Source organism: Vulpes vulpes, chromosome 1, assembly GCF_048418805.1.
Source record: "Vulpes vulpes isolate BD-2025 chromosome 1, VulVul3, whole genome shotgun sequence".
NCBI classification, from domain to species: Eukaryota; Metazoa; Chordata; class Mammalia; order Carnivora; family Canidae; genus Vulpes; species Vulpes vulpes.
Window position 1 is genome coordinate 134,701,030 of NC_132780.1, and position 25,282 is coordinate 134,726,311.

The 25,282-nt window shown below is 50.8% G+C and overlaps 1 protein-coding gene across 3 annotated transcripts in view; it reads right to left on the reverse strand.

Annotated features, from left to right (window-relative positions):
• Positions 1–25,282, reverse strand: part of CPNE5 (copine 5) — an 88,372-nt gene that overhangs the window by 50,262 nt on the left and 12,828 nt on the right. For all 3 annotated transcript variants that reach the window (XM_025990835.2, XM_025990834.2, XM_072731270.1), the window contains exons 2-6: positions 22,887–22,927; positions 22,064–22,110; positions 2,105–2,208; positions 661–700; positions 396–472 (exon numbers count right to left, since the gene is read on the reverse strand). In XM_025990835.2, the coding sequence (XP_025846620.1) occupies positions 396–472; positions 661–700; positions 2,105–2,208; positions 22,064–22,110; positions 22,887–22,927 (309 nt within the window). The remainder of the gene's footprint in view (positions 1–395; positions 473–660; positions 701–2,104; positions 2,209–22,063; positions 22,111–22,886; positions 22,928–25,282) is intronic.

Below are 25,282 nucleotides of genomic sequence, written 5' to 3' on the forward strand. Positions count from 1 at the left end.
CTGGCCTACATCAAGGGGCGAACAACTGGAGGCATATGCTGTGTGAGGAGAACCCCAAATTCAAATCCCAGCACTCCTACTGCCTAGCTGTGTGGCCTTGGGAAGTCACTTTCCCCTCTCTGGGCTTTGATTTCTTCCCCTATACATTGGCAAGGGTGGGAGGCAAGAGTAGATGCGTGGATAGTGTCTCAGGGCATCCCAGGAACATGGGGCTCAGATAACTAAACTTGGGTCCTTCCAAGTTAACTGGGTTAAAGGCCCGGGGTCTCCTCACTCCTGATCATCCTGTATGACTGGCTGGCGGCTGTGGCCCTGCCCTGAGCTAAGGGTGGGCAGGAGGTTGGCCCATCCCTGCGGAAGTGACCCAGACAGACCCCACTCCCCCCTACACTTACGTGAGGGGCTTCTCCAGGCGGCTCCCAGGGGACCCCACGATCTCTCCAAGGGTGCAGAAGGCCTGGCCCAGGAAATCCTGCAGAAAAAAGCCAGTGTCACCACCTGCTCTGCTCACAGCCACTCCACTTCCCCATCACCCCACGCCTAGAAGTGAGTGGGTTCCGAAACAACCAGAAGCAGCATCAGACACACGGTCCATGTCACAGCGCGGTGCTGAGCCGGACTCTGACACTGAAGAGCACTGCAGAATCTGGCAGGACTCACGTGTTTGGATAAATCAGGGCTCTTCGAGTCAACGTCGTATCTGCATGGAATACACAGAGATGGTAAAGACAGCTGGATCAGGACCCCTACACCCCAAAATACAGGCTCTGACACAGTGGATATTTCTGGGAGTGATGGATGGGAGGCACACGCGGGCACCTTGTAGGCAGCTGGACATATTCTATCTCTTGATCTGGGTAATGGTTACATGAGTGTGAACAGATACAAAAATGCATCTTAGGATGGACTCTTAAGATGTGTATACTTCATGATGTATAAGCTATACCCCATCAAAGACAAAAAATAAACTTGCTCTGCAACCCTGGCTGGTTCTCAGGCGGCTGAGCCACCTGGCCCTTCACTGCCTGTTCTCCTATCTGCCCAGCTAAGGCTAGGTGCCCCTGGAGCTCAGTACCTTGCCTCTGACCTTCCCAGATTGTTTCACCTGGCCCAGGCCTACCCAGCCTGACCTTGGGCCCCGTCACTCAAGAACGAGGGAGGCATTCACACCTTCACCTCTTCCACCTGCAGCTGGGCACCTCCCTTTACCCGGGAGCTGCTCACCTGGAGCCACACTTACAGCCCTTTCTCCAGCAGCACCCCGCCCCCCACAACTGGCCACCCAGGCCCAGATGCGTCCTGCTGAGGGGCAGGCATTCTTGCATGGCCCCTGCTCTAGCACTTTCACTCTCCAAAATGTCCCCAAATGGTAACTTCTCTATGGTGGGCTGCAAGTCCTCCAACCATCGGTCCCTCCACAGTCATTTCCTTCCACTGCATTTTTCCCTCTGCTCCTGCAAGCTGCAAAGCCCCGTGTGGCCCACTCTGTCCACAACTCTCTGGGATACGGTCCCTTCTAACTACCCCACTCCTTGGAAAAACAACAAAGCAATGCTCCCCCACCTGCTCACCAGACTGAAATCCTATCATCATCTTTAACCTGAACAGAGGGGCACACTGTACCTTTGTGAGACACGCACATGCCCTGAGCCCCATCAGTCAGGCTATCTCTGCAGGAAGGGAGACTGGAGGGCACCCTCTCCCAGAATAAGCTTGGACAGAGGGAGAGGTCAGTGGGGACCTCCCCGTCACCTGAGCAGAAAAAGGCTCCCCAGAGGTACAGTTAGAGCTGCCCCCAAGATCAGTCCTCAGCTAGTCCCCTGAATCAGGAGGCCCGCTCAGCACCCTCCCACACTTCACTGAGACAAATGGTGGGGAGCCTCTGTTCTCTCTCCCCACCTCTTTTCCAACTCCTGATGAGGGAGGCCTGGACTTCAGCTAATTTTCATTTTTATCCCAGGCCTGAGCTCCTGAGCTCCCTCTCATGTCACATGCACCCCTCCTTCCCTGGTAAAAGGAACTACTACCACCCTCAGGTCCTACAGTCCTCCTCCCATTGGTGGATCCTCCTACAGCCCCATCCTCAGCACCAGCTTCCACTTACAGGTCAAAACGGAGGTTCTGCTTCTCCTCAAAGAAGTAATCCACGATGAACTTGCGCACAAAGTCAGGATTGAGTGTGTTGTCGATGACTTCAGTGCGTCCGAACTACAAGAGAAAATGGGGTGTGGACCTCAGGGCCAGGCTGGTGGGGCAAGGGAAGAGCACAGAGCTTGGAGCCCCTCTGTCTTGGCCCTGGTAACTAGTGTGCCTTCTGGTCCCTCCTCCATCTAATAATGGAAACCATCCACGCTGTGGCTCCAAAACTCGGGCATCAGCTTTATTCTCCCTACATCTGTCTAGGCTCCAACCAAGTCATAAGGTTGTACTTATTTGTTTTTAAATATTTTACTTTTTTATTTGAGAGAGAGAGAGAAAGAGCACAAGCAGGGGGAGGGACAGAGAGAGAGAGAGGGAGAAGCAGGCTCCCCACTGAGCAGGGAATCTGAGGATGCAGGGCTCGATCCCAGGATCCCAGGATCATGACCTGAGCTGAAGGCAGACACTGAACCCACTGAGCTACCCAGGCACCCCCAGGTCGGAAGGCTTTGATACCTGGATACCTGAGCAGGACCTTCACTTTCCCATCTCAGCTACCTTTGCCTATGCTCTGTCCTCCACTTGGCCTTCCCTTTTCTCCCAGTGGCATGTCCTCCATTTCTTCAAAATCCTTTGTTAATGCTGCCTCCTCCAAGAAGCCTTCCTGATTCTTCCCCTCTCTGAACCACCACTGAACTTATGGTGGTTGACCGCTGTCCTTCTCTGACCAATTCCACAGTTAGGCATGTACTTATCTGATGTCACAATTGTAAATGAAAGGGCAGAAGAAGGGATTCTGGGATCTTTTAATAGGTCCACTTCCTGCCCTTATGCAATCCCTTCCTCTTGAAGGCGGGCTAGACTTCATGGCTCACTACTAATGAATAGAACAGAGCACAAGCTACTCCTCGAATTATGTTATAAACTACTATGACTTCGGTCGTGGGGACCCTTTCTCACTCTCTTTTGCTTGCTCACTTCGAGGAAGCCAGCTGCCCTTTGGAGAGGACTGTGTGACTAGGGACTGAGGGCAGCCTTGGGCCAACGGCCAGTGAGGAAGCAAGCTGTCAGGCAACTGGCCTATAAGAATCTGAATCTTATCAACAACTACTGAGTGAAATCAGAAGGGGCCCGGCCACAGCAGAAGCTTGAGATGAGATGACTGAGGCCCTGGCCAGCACTTTGACTACAGGCTGGGAGACCCTGAGGTAGAGGACCCCACAAAGCTGCACTCAGATTCATGACCCTGTTATTTAAGTTGCTCAGCTCTGGGCTAATTTGTTACACAGCAACAGATAGCTAATACATTGACTTAACTCTCTTGGTATCCCCTGCAGCATATCCTCTAGAATTTTACAAACGTTAGGCACTCGATAGTTGAGTCCCATTAAACTCCCCAAATGACTTAAGGCAAGTCACTCCTATGTGTGGGCATCAGGATCACTTGGAGGGTTTGTTAAAAGATAGATTGTGTGAGGCGTCTGAGTGGCTCAGTGGTTGAGCATCTGCCTTCGGTTCAGGTCATGATCCCAGGGTCCTGGGATCAAGTCCCACATCAGGCTCCCCACAGGGAGCCTGTTTCTCCTTCTGCTATGTCTCTGCCTCTCTCTGTGTGCCTCTCATGAATAAATAAATAAAATTAAAACAAAAATGACAGATAATAGGCCTCACTCCCAATTGTTCTGATTTAGGGTGAAGTCTGAGAATCTGCATCTCTCAAAATGTGCTACTGGTGTAGGGACCTCCCTCAAACCAAGGTGCTCGATTGTAGTACACATGGCTCTGAGCTCCTCGGGATCTCCCCACGCTGTGGAGGAGGGCAGTGGGACATGGTTCCTGGCCATCAGTTCCATTAAAACAGCTCTCTCTTATCTGGTTTATTTTTCTTATATCTATTCAACACACTGGACATTTTTGGTGAGATTTTATTTCAAAGAAAGGACAAGAGACTTTTATTAAAAGATAAAGTGTAAAAGCACTGCACTTGTATGCTCCATGAAGAGAAGGCATGATAATCTACAAAGTGAGCAAGATAGACAGGTGAATGATAAATATTTTAAACAAACTGAATATTTCTGAATACATAAACACCTTTTTTCAACTTGGGCAGTAATTGCCAAAATAAAAAATTGATCCTGAGTACTAGTCTTCCTTAATGGGGCTCTGCAGCCCAGAAAAATGCCAGTACACGGGCCCCTCTCCTGTGTGGTGAGCAAGGCCCAGTTATCTGGGACTTAGCTCAGCACTCACTGGTACCCTGAATTAAGTTAGAAAGCTGCAGAGAGAACCTCCCACCCAAGCCAGTGTAAGGTCATCTAAGAGCACTAGATTTGGCACCTTCTTGGGATGCCTGGGTGGCTCAGTGGTTGAGTGTCTGCCTTTTGTTCAGGGCATGATCCCAGGGTCCTGGGATCGAGTCCCACATCAGGCTCCTCAAAGGAACCTGCTTCTCCCTCAGCCTATGTCTCTGTTAGTCCTGTTGTCACACTGTATGGTAGTCTGCCTTGGCTCAGGGCGTGATCCCGGAGTCCTGGGATCAAGTCCCACATCGGGCTCCCCACAGGAAGCCTGCTTCTCCCTCTGCCTGTGTCTCTGCCTCTCTGTGTGTCTTTCCTGAATAAATAAATAAAATCTTTATATAAAACAAACAAACATGAATCCTTTACCTAAGGACTTCTCTGTCATTGGTGGGACAATTCATAAACAATAACTACCATACAGTGTGACAACAGGACTAACAGAGCTATAGACAAACCTCCACAGCAAGGTCTCCCCTGGCTGCATGCCAGAAGCACTGGGAAGTGTGAAAGATACTGAGATCAACACAAAAGCAGATTACTGGGTGTCCTATTTCAGGTACTGGTCCAGGTATCTGACCGCTTAGAGATGTGCACCTTTCTTTCTTTTTTTTTTTTTTTTTAAGATTTTATTTATTTATTCATGAGAGACACACAGAGAGAGGCAGAGGCACAGGCAGAGGGAAAAGCAAGCTCCATGCGGGGAGCCCAACATGGGACTAGATCCTGATCCCTCTTAGGTCTCCAGGATAACGCCCTGAGCTGAAGGCAGCGCTAAACCACTGGGCCACCTGGGCTGCTCTGATCTGCATCTTTCATTATTGTTGAGCTACTTTACAACTTTGTGAATTTCAGGAAGCACAGAGTAATGCAAATGATTCTTAACTGTAGAAATGTAAATGCATTTTGTTCAACACTGTGCAATTATTTGATTATTATCCCTGTCGATACTGACCAATTTTGCATCTATTTATAAATTAATTTCAGCATTCCTGATTGCCTGTATACAGCTGACCCTTGGTGAACAATGCCGGGGTTAGGGGAGCTGACCTCTACACACAGTCCAAAATCCATGTATAACTTTTGACTCCCCCAAAACTTAACTAATAAGCCTACTGTTGACCAGAAGCCCTACCAGTAACAAAAAGTCAACAAAGATTTTGTATGGTATATGTATTACATACTGTATTCTTACAATAAAGTAAGCTAGGAAAAAGAAAAGGTTATTGAGAAAGTCATAAAGAAAATACATTTGCAGTATTGCACTGTATTTATTGAAAAAAATCTGCATATAAGTGGACCTGCACAGTTCAAACCTGTGTTGCTCAAGGGTCAACAGTATGTGTTGAGTCATCTGAACCAACTGTAACATCTTACTGGTTCCCTCATTTAATAAACAAGTTAAATAAATCTTTACCATGCATTCATTTTATATTTGCATGGGAATCATGATTTTACCTTAAAAAAATGTATCCTTTAACAGGAGCTTTTTAAAAATACCCATGCTCAAAGCCCCATCACAGACCAATGAAACCCCATCTCAATGGGTGGGACCTGAAAAATTGTTTTCTCGGTTTCCTAAGTGATCCTAACATGCAGTTGGAGTTGAGAACTGCTGACAGAGGAAGAAAGAAAACTAACATTAACTGAGCCCCGCTGAATGCTCACTAGATCAGCTCATTATCTCATTCGATTCTCAAAAAACCCCTGTGAGTCACTACCTATTTTCCAAGTGAGGACACTGAGAATCAGAAAGGTTAAGTAACTTGCCCAAGGTCACACAGGTAGGCCGAGTTGGGACCTATATGCAGGTAGGTGTAATCCAAAGCCCATTATACTTTTACTTCATCTCACTTCATCAAGTACTATGAAAATGAAACAAAGACGACATTTATTTCACAAGTATTTATAAAAGCCTTACTGTGTACAAGGCAATAGTGGAATACATTGAGTTAAACAAGACTGGGTTCCTATCACATCCCCTAAATCCAATAACAGTCTTACAATGTATAATCTATCCTTGTTCCAGGAGAATTCCTGCATTTTCCTCTTCTGCTCTAATTCTTTTTTTTAAGATTTTATTTATTTATTCCTGAATGTCGCAGAGAGAGGCAGAGACACAGGCAGAGGGAGAAGCAGGCTCCATGAAGGGAGCCCTACTCGGGTCTCGATCCCGGGTCCCCAGGATCACGCCCCCAGGTGAAGGTGGCGCTAAACAGCTGAGCCACCCGGGCTGCCCCTGCTCTTTCTAATTCTTAACACCTCTAGTCTTCAGACAAAAGGAAAATTTCTCCTAATGGCTTTCTTGCAGAATTATTCTGGGTAAACACCCAGGTACCTGTGAGAGAGTCCTCCTTTCGGAAAGGGCTCTATCTCCTCTTCAATGTACTGCTCCCCCAAAACTGGTTGAAAAAAACCCCTCTGGCTGAATTTTAGATAGACGCCAGTCCAGAAGGAGAACAGCATTTGTGCCACCTCCCTCCTCATCCGTCTCTCCTCTGACTCTCTTCTCTCGGCACAGACTTTAAGGAAAACACCCATTAGGGAAGATGACAGCGCTGCTTTTAAAATGGCACTTGAAGCTTCAATCGAGGGAATTCCCTAGGGATTGATCTCTGCCAGAGGAGAAAATGGAGTTCCCCTGGAAACAGGACTTGGAGAGGGACTCCACGGGCCCCCAAGATCTCCTAGCGAGCAAAGGGGGCAAGCGTGCCAGGGTGGGCAGTGATGAATTTCCAGCACGCAGGGGTAATTAACACATGCCTGTCACGAGCAACTGTGAAATCTACAACCAAGGGACTTACTACAGATGTTTTCTAGCCTTCATTACTTGGGCTGATAACAAAGGCGAAAAAAAAATCTTGGATTTTGAAAATTCAAGAAGCCACCAGGTCTTTGTCAGGCCCAATTTATACTCCTATTAATGACCACAGGAAACAACCTTACTGATGTTTAAAAAAAAAAAATCAATTTGGCTGCATTTCGTTCCACATAGAATTACAGTTTCCAAGCCTGAAGGGACTTGGACAGATGAGGTATTAGTGCAGAGCAGTGGGAAGTGCAGGAAAGCATATAGCCTGAATGCTGTATGGTAAATCCTGCTTGGAGGGAAGCAGGGGAGAGTGGGTTAACCCTTTGCCACCCATAATTGGAGCTGAACCAGCCCCGAACCCTCTTCCAGCTCCCCAAAAGTGCCTGTCCCTCCCTCCGGTCCATTCTGAACCCCTCTGTCCACACTCCAGGCTCTGAGCATGGCAGGGGGTGCCTCACGTTGCTCACGGTCTGGGCCTACAGGCCACCCAACACCAGTGGGCACAGGAATTCTCTGATTACCAAAGGTGAAGAGAAACCCCGAAATCTTTGTTTTACCAAGCAATCCTGATACAGACAGCCTTAGGGGACTGGTGCTTAGAGGGGCCAGCATAGACTAGCTAGGGCATGATGTGAAATTGGGGAAGGGGCTGAGTACTCAGAAAGGTGAGGGGGACCTCCCTGACCTCAAGGCCTGGCACAGCTTCTCAGTAGGGGAGAGAGAGAGAAAAAGTACAAATGAGCCTGGAAATTAGGGTATTCACCCTCTCAAAAGCTCACGTCTCATCCCTGGCAACAAAAACCAGTGGGAAAAGCTCCTGACATGCTACAAAAGATGCTCCCAAGGGTTCCTAAAACCTCCATGACTAAGCCCCAAGAATATCAATTAAGCGGCATTAATTACATATCATCAGTTCCAGTGAGACCCTCAAAGGGAAAGCAGACTTGAAACTTCTTTGAGGACAAAATTAAATGGCTCCCAGGGGCTCTGCTACACATAGAATGTTGAGATTTATGGGAGCGGTTGGGCAATGTCCTGCCAAACTGCCCTGAGACAAGGGCCGTTGCTGGGCTGGGATTGAGAACCCAGGTTAGGCGGGTAAGGTCTTCCCATTCTACATCCAGCTGTGAGGCCCGGAGAGGAGGGGCATCCTCTGCCAAGACATGGGCCTTCTGACCTGCAGCAGGGTAACGGGCTGGCAATTAGGCCTGTACCCATTCGGAGGCTAATTCTCTGTGCCAGAGAGTCTCCTGCTGCTGCCCCCACCCCACCCAGCTCCTTCTCTGTGCTGCTGTACACTCCGGGGGACCCGTTCTCCCTTTGAACACCATCACCCTGGTTCCCTTCCCTGTGGCCTCCAGTTGGGTTGGCCAATGGGAGGCATGAGCAGATGGAAGATGGGTGGAGAGAGAGGTTGGGGTATTTCTTCCCACGCTGGCCCAGTCTTGGCACCATGGCTCAGGCAGGGGCTGCCTCTCCCAGGACCATGCTCTGGCTCTCACTCACAGACGGTAGCACCGTCACCTCCCACCACCCATGAGAGCAGCTCCCTGCTGTTGCTGGGCCCTGGTGCTCCACTTTTGCCTGTGGATTTCCTCAACCTCACCCACACTTTTGAAAGAACTCCCTTGAAACTCTTCAGTTAAACCAAGTAAACTCTCTCTCCTGCTGGGGCCATGACTGATCTATTTTTTCTCTTGCAAACATGTTCATACACATACAGTTGCCAACTCAAGTGAACATAAAACCAAGAACAGTCCCCACCCCACTCCTTCCGCTGGAACACCGTGTCACGTTCCTAACACCAGTGACCCCTGCTCATGCAGCCAAGATACGCAATGTCCTGTGACTGCCTTCCAGGATGCGGGGTCTCAGCACAGATGTCCCACCTAAGGGCCCTGTGGGAACTCCCAGGGACCAGGGGTCCCACCCCAGCCTCCTCCACTTTGTAGAGAGCGGCCATCCCAGCCCCATCCAAAGAGCTGCCAGCATGAGGCCCAGTTAGTGGAGAACACCTACCAGATTAGAGTCAGAGTCCGAGGCTTTCAATCAGCTCTAAGTGGGTGTGTGGCACCCTGAAATCGAATGTAAATGTCTGTCTGTACATGTCTGCATTTTCTGGGTGGAGGAGGTATGGTTTTCGTCAGTTTCTCAAAGGGAAACATGCCTTCCAAAAAATTAAAGAACCACCGATTCTACCTTTGAAGACAGATTTTTATGGTTTTCCACATAAAGAAGTATAGAGAAGCAGTGAATAGTGAAGTGAATAGAACAGAGTCTGGGGTCAGGCTTCCTGGGTTCAAATCTAGCTTCGCTACTCCATTGGCTGTATGACCTAGGAGAAATCCCTTTTACTGCCCCTCCCACCCCATGTTTCGTTTTGCTCTTCTGTAAAATAGGATCGCCAATTTATCTATACACACTTTGTCGGGTTATGGGAGGCTTATATGATTTGATTTATGGAATGTGCTTAGAAGGCAGCCTGGGACATAAAAAAAAAAAAAGCTCTGTAAGTTAGTGATTCTACACTCTGGTCCTTCCCAAATCCTGAACCCTGGCCCAGTCCGTCCAGGAAGTGTGGCTCTCCTAGGTCTCTGACCTCAGCCTTATGTCTAAGATGCTCCCAGCCTATAACTGCTAACACTTCCTGCTCACCTTCCATGCCCAAGAGGCCCCAGCTCCAAGTGGCTTCTCTCCAGACATCCACATACAGGCAAGACGGAGGGGGAAATGCAGGACTGTCCCTTTGCTCTTACACAAGCAGCTACTCCTTTAAGATCTAGGCTCTGCACTCCTGGTGGGCATTCCACAAAATTGGGTCCAATAATGCCTAAGGCCTTTGTTAGAGAGAGAAAAAAAGCTTGGGACACCTGGGTGGGTCAGTGGTTGAGCATCTGCCTTTGGCTCAGGATGTGATCCCAGGGTCCTGGGGGGGGGTCGCACATTGGGCTCCATGGAGGGAGCCTGCTTCTCCCTCTGCCTGTGTCTCTGCCTCTCTCTCTCTCATGAATAAATAAATAAAATATTTTAAAAATGAACATTTAAAAAGGCAGTAGAATGTTAAAGTTTGCTTAGAGACCCAGACCTGGAGAAGAAAATTCAATCTCCTGCCACTAGCAGGAGAGGTAAAGCAGAAGGACCCTTTGGGCAAGAAGGCTGCTTAGTGAGGGTGGGGAGAGGAGGACCCTCTCAACCCCGGCTCAGACACACAGATTACTCATGAGAAGGTGCAAAGCAGGGCAGCCTGGAAAGAGGCTTTCTCTGTTGCTTCTAGATTTCTAAAGTCTGGTTCTCTCCTTCCTCACAACCCATCTGCAACTCCCCGCAAATGTCCATGGCTGGAGGGTACTGGGGCCCAGAGCCAGGGTGGTGTAGAGAGGGGTAGCTAGAACCCCTACCAGCCAGAGTTCTGTTGCTATTATTTATTTAGTGGAGGCCACCTAGATTAGCCCCTCTGGGATGCATTTCCCCACTGCTAAGACAAAGCAAATCATTGTTTCTCCAGGGGAAGGACAGAAGGGAATGTGCATGAAGTGTGACCTGGAATGTTTGCTGCAGAGCCGAGAATAACCCTCACATAGCCCTAAAGGGGCACATTTTGTCTCATTTAATCTTCATAACAACTTTATGAAGCACTACGGTTACCCCCATTTTACAGATAAATTAACTAGGATAAGGCTCGGAGAGAGGCAGTGACTTGCCTGAGGTCATACAGCTGTGGGGGGGGGAGAGAAACAGGATTCGAACCCAGGCTATCTGGCCTAGTTCCAAATCAGTAAGGGTTGATGTAGTCACTAGCTAATAAGAGATTAATATTGTGAGTGAAGCTTGGACTATATCCTATCCAGTCCTTATTCCTGTTTTCCTACCTACAGCTGAGCCTCTGAACTTCTTCAATGCTTGCTCCCTCTTCTACCTTGCTGGCTCTTCCTGAGGGTCGGGGTAGCCCCAGGTCACATGGCACAGAAGAGTGAGCCTGACCTATTCCTCTGCTCACCCCCCACCAACATTTCATTTTTATTTTTAAACATTTTATTTATTTATTCATGAGAGACAGAGAGAGAGAGAGAGAGAGAAAGAGGCAGAGACACAGGCAGAGGTAGAAGCAAGCCCCATGCAGGGAGCCTGACATGGGACTCGATCCTGAGACCCTGGGATCATGACCTGAGCCAAAGCAGACACTCAACCACTGAGCCACCCAGGTGCCCCCCATCAACACTTCCAATCCCTACAGACCCCCCCCCCCACATACACACACACGCACGCATACCCTCCTGGCCCCTCCTGTGATTTCCATAAACATTTGTTGATTAACAACTTGACCTAGAACCTAAAGATTCTGGAGCTGGGAGGAACAAAATCCTCTCAACCAATGAGAAAAGAGAGTCAGAGAAGAAGGGTTCATGCTGTGACACCGGTCACACAGCTCATTAGGAAAAGGGCTGTGATGGGAACCCAGGCCAGGTCAGCCCTAGCCCTGAGCAGCACCCTTGTTCTCCTAAAAGTCTGTCACCCCCTCTGTCAGGTTTCTCTCAGGTCTTCCTTCCATCAAATTCTCTTTCTCCTTCTGCTTAGTATAGTGACTCCCACCTTCAAAACACTTCGACATCCATGATCTCATTTAATGCCCTCAATGACCCCTGGAGACGTTATTATTGTTCTCCCATTTTATGGGATGAGAGAATGGAGCTTCGGGAGGCCAGAAGGACCTCCCGGAGGCACCCAGCAGTGGGGAGGGAGGACCAGGACTCCCAGGAGTGACGGAGCCACCGCGTCCAATGGTGTTCACCACAGTCCCCTGCCTCAATAATGAGTGGGTGGCTCTGCAAGCCTGAACAATGTTCACGGCCCCAGATTTAAGTAGCTCTGGCCTTTTTACAAATTACAGCTGGATGAAGCTCCAGAGACCTCCCTCCAGCTGCAAACCCCCAGTGGCTGTGCTGCCTGGGACAGAAGGAGGCCGGAGCTGACAGACTGCTCTCCACGTCGAAGCTGCCCCCCTTCCCCAGCCCAAGCTCCCCTATAATTTTCATATATAATTGAAGGCTCCTTAATTGGTGATTCTAAAAGCCCTGCTGCAGAGCCCAGCCCTGGCCCCTCATGAATCATGTTCACCGGGATTAAAATTAGAGGAGGCCAGAAAGCTATCTGACTCAAATAGAAATTGGAAAAGGCGGTGTGCTTGGTGCTGGGAACAGGGGCCCAGCAGGTGCCCGAGGCTGGAGAATGGCCCGAGGTCTGGGCACCAGGGCCTAGGTTTTGAGGGGGAGCACAGAGGACCTGGTTCCGTACCAGAGCCACACTGTCTTGGTCTGGGAAGTTCTCTGCGCTTCCCTCACTGGAGGGGTCCAGGATTCTGCTGCCACCCACTCCTCCTCAGAGAGTGAGGAAAGCCAGGCCCAGAGAGAGGAAGGGGCTAAGCCCAGCAGGGTGAACCATGACTTCTGTGGCCTGGTACCTTCCAGACCATTTCCTGTTGTGTTAAGGCCTCTAGGTGAGGAAGGGCAAAGGTGAGTGAGGAGACTGGAAGCTCCGAAGGCCTTCCCTCCTGCTCAGGCCTGGATGGAGAATTTTCCCTCCCTGGCCCCAGACAGCAGCAGCCAGGGCCAAGCTTATAATGAAAGACTTCCTGACAAAAGGCTTGGTTCCCAATTAGCCATTGTTCCAGATAATCTGTTAAAAAGTCCCAGCTCCTGGGGGAATGGCCGTTTTACCAATAAGCCTCGCTGCCAAGTCCCTGGCCAAACACTCTGCACCAGACATGCCCTGATCTTGCCAGGAGGCTGAGCCTTAGGTCTGGCGCAGCCTGCGCGGGGAGGGCCCTGAGCAAGTCCTGCCCTACAGGCACCTGTTCTCCAGAGCACCCCAAAATGCCCATAGCTCCTGCCAAGTGGCATCAGGGTGTCTGAAGTGACACCACCCACGGTGGTTTCCTCCAGGTGAAGCTCTGGTTTCTCACTTTGGGGCTTCTTCCAAGGAGTCACTGTTGAGCATTTTATTTTCTCTTGCCAGGCGCTTTCCCTGAATTAGCGCCTTCACCCCTCGCAGCAGGCCTGTGAGCCACGGCGCTTGCCCAAGAGCTCCAGCTGGGAAGGTAGTGGCCCAGGTTAGGACCCAGTCACCCTGACTCTGGAGCCCATGCTTTCCACAGCTCAGCCACAACCGTGAAGTGTACCTGGACTCTAACACTGAAGAGTAAAGAGATGTACATATGAGCCGCCAAACGACCTAGACCAGAACCTTGGCTTTTCGCGGAAAAGCAAATTCCTCTCTTCAGAGATATCTCAGGCTCCTGCCGAATGTATGACACAGGACTAACCAAACGTCTCTGGCTGAGTGGGGGAAGAGGAGGCAGAAGCCACACACAAGTTCACAGTTGGCCCTTGACACCACATCAAACCCTGGAGCTAGCAGCCTGGCCAGATGGGAGGACTCAGGAGACCATATCATGCCCCAGCTCCACACTCTCTAGCTGAGGCGATGGGCGAAGCAGGGACCTCTCTGTGCCTCTGCTTCCTCATCTGGGGTGTGCTGAGGGCCAACGGGGGTCATGAGGTGCGGCTAACCTCAGGAGGAGCCACACCTGCAACAGGAATGCCATGCAGCCTCCTCCTGAGGGAGCAGTGGGGCAGGGGACAGAGCCTCTTCACAGCTTCATCTGACACGACTGCATAATAATATCGACAAGTGTTGAGCACAGCCAGGCATTGTGCTGAGCAACTCTGTCATAGAGTCCCCACCACAGCCCAGTGAGCAGACATCAGGATCCCATACACTGAGGGAAAAAACTAAAGCTCAGAGAGTTGAAGGGAAGGGACAGTCAGAATTTCAGGGGACACTCTGACAGTACCTCACTGTGCCAAAGCAGGTTCAGGGACACCTGGGTGGCTCAGTGGTTGAGCGTCTGCCTTCAGCTCAGGGCCGCCTGATCCTGGAGACCTGGGATTGAGTCCCACATCGGGCTTTCTGCATGGAGCCTGCTTCTCCTTCTGCCTGTGTCTCTGCCTCTCTCTCTCTCTCTCTCTGTGTGTGTGTGTGTCTCTCATGGATAAATAAACAAAATATTAAAAAAAAGATAGAGCCCTAACCCTAAGACTGTGAGCAGGCGCCCATGACCTACCTGATCCCCAAAGGCAGGCCTCCGTCCCAGACTGCCTGCTCCTGCTGATGGCAAGTGAGGGCCCTGAAAATTCGGCTGCATGACAAGAGCAAAGGCCACCAGAGGCTGTCCACGGGCCCTGAGACTCAAGTGAGACCTTTCCTTGAAGAGGTGGACTCTTCTCTGCAAAAAGCAGTCTAAAAAGCCAACCCCATGCTTGCCTTGGTGTCTATCTCCTAGAGAGGCTTGTCTCCTGCTTCGAGGTTTAGCGATAATAATGATCCACTGGCTCCTGGGTGACTCAGTTGGTTAAGCATCTGCCTCTGGCTCAGGTCCTGATCCCAGGGCCCTGGAATTGAGCCCTGTGTCAGGCTCTCTCCTCAGTGGGGGAGCCTGCTTCTCCCTCTCCCTTTGCCCGCCATGCCCCCTGCTTGTGCTGTCTTGCTTGCACTCTTTCTCTCTCTGTCAAATAAATAAGTAAAAATATAAATATAAATAATATAAATAAATAAAATCTTTAAAATTGTTTTATAAGTAAGTTTCATCCACCCTAGGGGTGGATGTTACATTTGAAAAACCCTAACTAGGAGATGCTACCTCAAATACATTATCTTGCAGGCACTGGAGAACCCTTTTAACAGAGGGAGGTTGGCAATGATTTTCACAGCCAACAGGAAGGTGTGGAGAGACACGTGTTTGGCTGGCAGGGCCACACAAGCGCTCAAGCACTTGCTCAAGCAGGGAGTAAGAACCTGCAGAGACCTCATGCCTTGGGAGGGGGCCTGGGTTTCTGATACCCCTGGGCTCTCCTGCCAGTGGAGACTGCGCTATTCTCATGTGTGCTGGAACATCATCTGTTGCGGCCTACTTCCAGGGAGCTTTAGGCAAGACCCTGGGACCTCACTGAACTGGTAAGGACAAGCAGGTAACTAGGGACAACTGCTAATATGAGATTAGAGTCTAACCTAACCATTACACTATGTGAAATGGCTACTTTTTTTCAAATTTGCAACCTGCAAATCCATATGGTTCAGCTTAGCGTGCTGATGCGTGTGGCAGAAATTGGCCCAAGTCCTGCTTTCCTGGTCACATAGGCTCTGGTGTCGAGGTTCAGTGGAAGCAGAGCTGTGCCCACACCCACTTCTGTAGGAGGCTGCTGGCATCTGCCCCAAAGGCCTGACAGCTCTGGACAGCCATCCAGGGTTAGGTGGCTTCCTAACAGATTTGAATGCCAATCTAAAGGACATCAACTAAAGGACAACTAAAGGACAACGAAAGGACAAAGGCCTTTGTCAACTAAAGGACAAAGGCCTTGGACAAACCACTTCATCTCTCCTCACAGGTGGCTGCAACATTACGGATGAGCCCCAGAGCACCTGCAGGGGCTCACTCAGGGCTAGTTCCTCTCTCAGAGCCAATTTTAGGGCAGTCCAAGTGGGAGAGGCTCGAAGACCAGTCTAAGAAGTTGATGGTTTCTCTCAGAGGCTCAGGAAACAGGTGAATTCCTGAGGTGTGATTTTGAGAGCCACTGGAACCAGGAAAAGGCCCTCTTCTGGTCAGGAGGAGCTAAAGGGAAGAAAAAAAACACTGGCTGCTGGGGGTGGGCATGGGGGTGAACTTTAAGGTCAGAGCCAGGGAGGATGATCAGGGTTTGGAAGGGGGCAGGAGCCAGATAGGCCACCACTCAGAGAAGCAGGGTTTTGGGGGCAGGCTGAGGAGATACCCCAGGACAAACAGCAGGGTAGAACAGAGTCACCAGAGGGGCAGGGAGTAGGGGTCCCACGCTGTGCCAGTGTGCTACACTGCAATGCTGTTTGGGAACAGCATGATGATAAATGCACCTCTGGGTCCAGTACTTTCCTGGAAGAGCCCCTCCTGATGAAGGACCCTTCCACACAAGGCTGAGATGTTTCCCTTTAAGCCTTTCTCCTGTAAGCCCTCATTCCTTAGAGCCAATTGGACCCTGGAGTCCCAAGCAGAGAACGGAACTCAGGTTTGGTTTGGTCCAAGTATGGCTGCTCCCACTGTGACAGAGCACCCGGGTACTCAAGCTGGGCAAGAGCACATCGCAGTGGTATTTCCAGGCATTTCCACCAGTGTTATCTTAGCTGGTCCTCCTAAGAAGGACTCCTAGCTCCATTTTATTGATGAGTAAACTAAGACTCAGAGAAGACTTTGCCCACGTCCCATTGTCAGTAAATCTCAGAGCTGGTCGGGAATGCAGGGCTAGATGTCAAGTTCAGGGCTTCATGTGACAAGGCAAAGGATGGTTGTTCATGAAGCGCTTGGAGAACAGATCAAGAAACATGGGATGGATTATAACCAGATTATGTAGCTCCTTGGTGGCTGAATGGCATACCTCAAAGACCAACTAGAGAAATTAGGTCAACCTGGGAAAAGATCTCCAGTGCGGGACCATAACACTCCATCCTGTTCAACCTATCTTTTTTTTTTTTTTTTTTTTAACCTATCTTTTTTTTTTAAAAAGATTTTATTTATTTATTTGGCAGAGAGAAAGAGAGCACAAGCAGGGGGAGTAGCATTAGGGAGAGGGAGAAGCAGGCTCCCCACTGAGCAGGGAGCCAGATTCGGGCCTCAATCCCAGGACCCTGGGACCACGACCTGCCTGGAAGGCAGATGCTTAACCTACTGAGCCACCCAAGGCGCTCCAAACCCCTTATCATTCTTGTAGACAGTGACTGTTGCTAACGCAGGACCAGGAGGCAGAACTCAGATGCCAAATGCACGATCATAATTCAACATGATCTTCACGGCCAAACAGGCTCAATCTACCAAATGACAAATCTACTAAATAACAAAGATAAATGTAAAATCTCCCACTGAAGGCCAAAAATTCAGTCGCAAAGTCTGAGCTGCGGGAATCCTCTTTGGATAGCAGTTCGTGCGAGAAAGACCCAGAAGCCCCACATTCAAGATGAAATAAGTCAGAGACGCCTGCCAGGAAGGCCAGGGGAATACTAGAGAGTACAACCGATAATACGACCCTCAGAAACACACAGAATCAGAGACCGGAGGCAGGAACAGGATCGTCTGGTTCAAGCCCCTGTGCAGAGGGGGCCAACCTATGGTGCTCGGGACTAGACAAATAAGTGGGCGGTGCAGGACACTCACTCTGGGGGGGCGAACACTTCTGTGTGGACTTGTGTTCCAGCGGGAAGTGACCGGATTTGTAAAGGGACAAGAGACCGTGATATAGAGGAAGCACTGATAGAAATGGTCCTGCTCTCAATCTGCCCAAAAGTGGGGGCACCTGGGTGGCTCAGTCAGTTCAGGTCCTGATCCCAGGGCCCTGGGGTGGAGCCTGGTGTCAGGTTCCCTGCTCAGGAGGGAACCTATTTCTCCTTCTCCCTCTGCCCCCACTCCCTGCTCATGCTCTCTCTCACCCACTGGCTCTCTGTCAAATAAATAAAATCCTAAAAAAAAAAAAAAAAAAAAAAAACCTGCCCCAAAGTGGAATAACAGGAATGTGAGCTGTCCTCAGATATTGAGGAAAAGAGTATTTGGAAGAGAAAATCAACTTGCCCTGTGTGTCTAAGGAGGGTCGAATTTGGGATGAGTGGAATTTTGCCCTTTATATATAACTATCATAGTTCTTATGACATCATGTTCCAGATGTGGCTTTCACATTTGACTTCTCTGTACTTCGATTTCCTCCTCTGTGAAACGGGGCCAATAATAATAATAATATCTTCTGCATGGAGTGGTTGTGAGGATTAAATTAGTTACTACATGTAAATACTTAGAACCGTGCTCGGCATGTCACTGTTACATAAGTGTCAGCTATTAGCGTTCCTTTTTAATTTTTAAGATTTTATTTATTTATTTATTTGATAGAGAGAACATGGGGGATGAGGGGACAGAAGGAGAGGAAGAAGCAGACTTCCTGCTGAGGAAGGGCCAACAAACAAGGGTCTGACCAGGGCCTCCATCCCAGGACCCTGCGATCATGACCTGAGCCGAAGCCAGACACCCCCTGCTGTTGTCATTATCGCTACCTTCTTGAGGCCAGAGGGAGTTCCTCTGGTTGTAAACAGTGTCTGGTCCCCTTTTGCGGGAGGACCCTGGCACACAGTAGGTATCCACACGTTCTTGTTGACATTTAGAGATGAACTGGCATTCCCAGCTGGTGTTAAATGTTCTAGGAACTGAGGCTGCTCAAAAATAGCACCCTGGCAGGGCTGTGTGGGTGTGGTCGCGGGGGCCAATGCCCTGCAGGAGGTGTGGGTCCAGCACTCGGACGCCCTACAATTCCGTAACACCCATCTCCTCCTTTCCAAGGGGCCCTGGGCCAGGACATCTGCCTGGCAAGCAAGGAACAGGGATTACCCGCCCACACACTTTGCAAATGGGGAATGGAGAGGTGCTCCTGGTGAGAATATTTCTGGGACCCTGCCTACCGGGCCATCCTGCCTTCCCTGGGACATGCCGAAAGGCAGGCAACCCTTGATGCAAATAGTGCTCAATTTGCTAGGCTAAAATTACATCTTGAGTCAATTTTCATAAAATGCATTGACAGATTTAGGTGCTGGAAGACAGAGCTTTCTCAGAAGGCATTTAAAATGACCCAAACAGTTAAAATCAGCTGAAACCCGGCAGCCAGGGGCTGAGAGAACAGCTCTCGTCCCTCCACAGCCTTGTGCAAACCCGGGACCTGGCCCTTGCCTGGAGAAACTGCTGTGCCTGCACTTCACGCCTCCTAGTAACAGGATGATCCCCTCCCGGCCAAGGTTCTGCTAACAGATGTTTGGCAATGAACTAACAGGTGGGAACTGATTCCTATTTACGAGCAAAAGCCTTCTTCCATCCCAGAGGCAGTTCCAGAGGCAAATCTGGATTTTTCTTTAAATGTCCTCTGTGGGTCATAGAGAAATCAGGCAAAAAAATAAGGCCTCAAAGGAATAGGGAAGGTGTCTTCCCGTCTCCAGAAACAGCTCGAAGCCTGTGTCCTAGGGGTACCCATGCGGCTGAGCTCTACCACCGTCACCCCTGAAAGCTGCATGTGGTGTTGACTATCCACGGGGCAGGCTCTTCGATCTCTAGGGACACGACCCCAGCCGTCCTCAGCCATGAGCTCCCTTAGTGGCCTCTTGCTGTATTTTGCCCTGCCTCGCTCATCGCCTACTGTCCACCCTAGACTGTCTCCCTTTGCCCCTCTGGATCCATTCCCCAGTCCACCCTGCCCAGTGCAGGGGAGGCAACCCCATGTAGACTGCATCAACAGTCCTCCACCCCAGGGCTTCCAGTGGGGTTATGCCAGGGGGGGCCACCGACAGGAAAGTAGAGGGTGGAAAGAGAGTGACATCGCCTGGGGCCCCTGCTCCTCTTGGGAAGTCCTGCTGGGGTTTTGGGAACCTCCTGCCTCCCTGGCCTCCTCAGGCCTGGAGTAGTAATGACTTCCTACTCCTGCCAGCCAGGTGATTCATACCCCTCATTGGTTTATCTAAACCCCGAGCACTCCTTTATAAATAGCCCTTTATTATTATAACTTCGCCCAGCTACCCCGGACCTGGACTGACCTGCTCATTTTGGCCTCCCCCATGCCTTCGCTTCTGTCGCCACCTGTGTGGCTGGGCCCTTGTGCCATGGCCCCCAGCTTCACTGAGACCCAGCTCCTCCAACTGGATGCCCTCACTGCACGGGGGTCTAGGGCCCTGCTTCCACCACCTGAGCCCTGTTCTGGCCTCTCTCTATAGAATGGGAGGTGGGGCCCAACGATCCCTGCAGTTCCTTGTGACCCACATTCTCCACGGCTCCACTTCATGCACCCCGTAGCCAGCTGCCTTGTGTCTCGTCATGTTTGATTTTTAAAAGTCCAATGAGCTATCAAAGGGCTTTGGCTAAACGTGGCATGCTGGCCGGAACTTTCTCTCCTCTGAATTCCCATTTTATTCTCACTGATACTCTTCTGCTCCCCGTTTCCTGTTAGGATTATTCACACATGTGAATCTCCCCTTCCAGGCGGCAAACTCCAATCCAGCTCAAGCTTTTGGTGAAACTGTTCTTTTGGCTGTCTCCCTCTTTCCCCACTGCACCTGGGATGTTGCAAGGGATACCACAATGTTTATTCTTGCCAATATTGACCGATGGGGGAGTGACCGGGAGGCTCTGAACATTCTAAATGATGCTATGCAATGGTACTTACCGAGCAATGACTACACACCAGCAACCTTACACTCATCACTTGTTTTCCCTTCACCACGGGCCTACCAGGGAGGTCTTAGCCTCATATTACATATGCAGAAACTGAGGCACAGAGAGGGTAAGGAACTTGCTCCAGATCCCACCTCCAGAAGGGCTGGAGCCAGCAGTGAAGCACAAGTGTAACTGACACCAACTCCTCCCACCTTTTGCTTGCTCCACCCTGAGGGCCCGGGTGGTAATGATGCCACGTGGCAAGTGGGCCCCTGACCCAAATGGAGACAAATCTCAATTACTGAAGGTCATTCATGGCGAGAGCAGCAGTGTCTTCTGAAGAGGCCCTTCCAGAACTTGCCTGAATGAATCACCACAACATTAGCACATTGGTGCTGTCTATGAAGCTTGGCCAAAAGGCCTCAAAAGTAATTAGTTCACTTAAGTAGGCTAAATATTTCCCCAGCAATCTGATTCCCACTTTAATTGGCTTAGAGTCTTGGAGAGAGCGAAAAAGTAAACTTTAGCCCAGCCCCTATGGAAATATTTCCCACACATTTTATGGATAAAATTCACCCCCTTCAGCCACTTCCTCCTGCCACATCTAGGGACAAGAGGTGGAGAGCAGGGCAGGTGATGCTCAGACCAATCTGCCAACAAGGAAGAGGAGGTTTGTTAATAAAGTCTGAGTTACCGAAGCTTTCTCATTCTTGTCGTGTCATGGGGGGGGGGGGGGACGGGGACTCCCCAGGCTCTTGGCAAAGCTAGGAAGCCAGACTAAAGAGTTGGGACTTGAGGGATCCCTGGGTGGCGCAGCGGTTTAGCGCCTGCCTTTGGCCCAGGGCGCGATCCTGGAGACTCGGGATCGAATCCCACGTCAGGCTCCCGGTGCATGGAGCCTGCTTCTCCCTCTGCCTGTGTCTCTGCCTCTCTCTCTCTCTCTCACTGTGTGCCTATCATAAATAAATAAAATTAAAATTTAAAAAAAAAAAAAAAAAAAGAGTTGGGACTTGATCCAAAGCAGAGAGGAGTCACTGAAGGTTTCCTGGTGAGGGAATCACCTAGCTGACTGCTCAGGTTGGTCAGAAACAAGGGAAGGCTGCTCTAGAGGAGACATGGCGCTAGCTGCTATATCCATGTCTTAGGCCACCAGACAAGGAGATCCCTTTTGTTGGGTCCAGGCTCCCTTTGTCTCCTGCTCCCTGAGGAGCAGACTGGGGATCCCTGAGGCCGGGGTTGTGTCTCCCCTCAGACTGGGGCTCCCTGAGGGCAGGGCTGTATCTCCCCTCAGACTGGGGCTCCCTGAGGGCAGGGCTGTGTCTCCCCTCAGACTGGGGCTCCCTGAGGCCAGGGCATATCTCTCCCTCCGACTGCCTTCTAGAGGGCAGGAACTTTCTTCTTCACTATGGTTCTTCCTCCGACAACAGGGACAAAACTCCTTATTATCCTCCCCAGGGGCTTAGATGCACTTCAAAACATATCAGGTGGGATGTCTCCAGAGTTAGACAAAGAGACAGATAGTGAGGGGCCGATGATATTTCAGGGGGGGGAGGGGCCACCTACCTCCCGCCACTGCTTGTTCTCCATCCCTTGAGTATACATGACACATACTGTGGAGAGAAGAGAAAGACAGAGTTAAGACCCAGGCCAAGAGGAAAGTGGGGGCCCCAGATGGGGAGGGTTCTGGATGGGGAGGCCCCTCAGGAGACTTTGGCCTGGTAGCACTGTTGGGCCTGGAGTGAGCAGGGTCTGCTTGGAGAAGGGGGCCTAGAACATAAGCATGTCTGGGAGAGGCTCCTTGTGGAGGGGGTCAGGGGCTGTTCGCATCTAGGCCAGAACATGATAGAGGGCATGTGGAGCACTGAGTTGCAGAGATGTGGCAGGAGAGAGCATCTGACACCTGATTCAGTCATCCTTTTAGAGCCCAAGGCAGTCTCATGAGGCCTATTGTTAGCATCAGTCGCACTCCACTGATAAGCCAACTGAGGTCAAGAGGCCAATGACCTGCCTAAGGTGATAGAGTTGAATGGCATTGCTTAGGGCTAGATCCCTGGACTTAAAAATCAGTGCTCATGCCCCCAGGACCACAGCCAGTTGGGGCTGGCTCTGAACTGGTTTCCCTGGGATTGGGAACTTCCGGCCCCAGACACCCTGACCCTGCCAACCCCCTTGGTTGGGTTGAGTCCTTCACAGTTCCTGGGGGCTGGGGAGGGTCAGACACGCCAGCCCTCCTTCTCCAGACAGTATCAGTAAAACAGTCACAGCCTGAATGCACCCAGAACGGGGCCTGGCACATAGTTGGCGCTCAGGAAGGGCTCAAGTGTGTCACTGCAGTGGGTCATAACGTCATTGCTGTTGTTCTTATTAGTGTCAGAGCAGGACTTACGTGGATCGGACTTGGAAAACATGTCTTTGTCCAAAAGGTTCCTGAAAGGGGGAGAGAGGAAGAGTCAGCACAGCCAGAGGAGAGGATGGTCTCAAGGGAGTCAGGCCTGAGGTGAGACCCGGAGACTGCCTCAGGCCTGGCCGCAGGCAAAACATGAAGAGGAGGCTCCTGGGGGAGACATCTATTAAATGCTCATTAAAGCCAGCTCAGGGAGGGCCCTGGAGGCCCCTGGGCTCCGCTTCCTGAGGAGTGTGACTACCCACCTCCCATCCCTACCAGTGCCAAACATGCCCTGGGTACCCAGCAGCCCGAAGGAGCTCACTCTTGAGTCAAATCTCCATCGGCCCAATGGCTTAGCCTGTTCTAGAAATTCTCCTCTTATCACATCTCTACCTCTCAAGAAAAAAATAACAATAATAATAAAGTAAAATCAAGCAAACAAAACTCAGCCATCTAGGGTCCCATTCTCTGAGTGAGAAACTAAGTCATAGCCAGTTTATTGGATCAGCTCACCTATGCTGAGAGATTAACCAGTGACACCTCCCACAGGACGCAGACTCATTTGAACAGGGTCCTTCTGTGGTCAAGGCCAGAAGCTAACACGTGACCCTGATCATCAGACTGGCAGGCACTGTAGCAGGATAATGGACACGTCTGAGGATGGAGAGGTCTAGAATGGGGGGCAAGCCGCTCCTCCCCGCTTCCATTCACTCTTGAACCCCACGGACGGGTCAGGCACTGAGCTAAGTGTTCTACGAATATTAACTCCCAATTCTCACCCTGCCCCGCAAGGTCAGTACTGGGCAGGCATCACCCCATCTTACAGATGTGGAAGGGGGGCATAGAGGGATCAGACAAGGGGAGGGCCTGTGCCTCTGGTGTCCACCGTTCCACGTGACCTGCTGCTGTCACGAAGCAACACAGCCACTGGAAACTCAGTTTCTGGCTGGAAAATGACACAACTTCGAGCCTCTGTTTCTTTATCTGTACAATGGAGACAGCAGAGCCAGCCCTGAAGATTGTTGATGCCCTACCCTCTCTTGTCAGCCCTTCTAGTTCCCTTTCGCAGCCAGGGTTTCCTCCGGTGCCTGCTTCTCTCCAGGGGGCTTTCTCTGGCAAGCCAGCTGCAAATACCAGGATGTTTATGCTCCTCAGGGCAGCCTTCAACCAATGATGAGCAGGATTTGGGGGATAAATATCCAGTTCTTCAACCCTTTTCCCAACCCCAACCCTGGCAGCTCCCAGGCAGTCTTCTAGAAGGACTGAGACCCAGAGGCCCAGTGAGAGACCTGCTCATCAAAGACCCTTGTTGACTCGTGCAAGGCCCACACACACCCCAGCCCTGAAGGACTTCCTGTGAGCCCTCCCAGCTGTGTGAGCTACTGGCTCCTTCCTACATTGCCCTAAAGGAAGCTCTGCCCTTGCCAGCCATCTCAGCCTTGTCCCACCACCCTTCCAGATGTCCCCAGGGGTCTTCCCCCTCCTCCCACTTCCCTCCACTCCACAAGAGCCCCTTCCTCAGAACAGAGAGGTGATCCACACTCATCTGTGTGGCTTCCTGACAGCCAACTCCAGCTGTCAGAGCTGGATGGAACCCTCTGGATCATCTGTTCCATCTTCTCCCAGAGGAGGGGGCAGACTGAAGCTCAGGGAGTGGCACGGAACAAGCAGTGGTAAAGCCAGGAAGATCTATAAGGAGGCCTTATCCTGGATCACTGCCACCAAAGCCATAAGGAGTGCAGCCTGTAGGGGCAATTTGACCCTACAGTCAGTGCTCACCATCCTGAGGAGGGGGCCAAAGTCCAGCTGAGACAGACAGTCAGATCCATAGCAACCTGGTGGGGGTGCCGGCACGTGGCATCCCCTGCTGCCGGGGAGGTGCCAAATTGTGTTCACGAGTCACCCCAGCTGTGGTCCCCAGGATTCCCAGAGATGTCTCCAAGAAGGGGATCCCCAGGTCCCCACCCTCTGTTCCACTCTCTTCACTCAGGGCCCTCTTCCCAGAAGGCAGCCACCCCAGTTAGTCCTCCATGGCCCCAAGATCCACACCCCCTCTGCTGGTCTCCACACTCCTGCACCAGACCTGCTCCAGGCCAGCTGTCACTTTGGAGACCATCTGATAAACCTCCCAGCCCACTGCAGCGAGCAACAGATGAAATGACATGCAAGGTGGCTCTGAAGGGGGCAGGAACCCCCAGGGAGGAGACAGGTAAGATACCACTTTTATATATGCTCACCCACCCCAAAGTGGGCTGACTGATACCTGGGTTGGCCACCTCATCCTGCGGCATCCTAGGTTTGGAGGCAGAGGTGTCTATCTTAATTTCAATAAAGGACAAAATGCCTTCATACCAAGATGAGACTGTGATGGTGGAACCTGAGGCACAGTGAGCTGC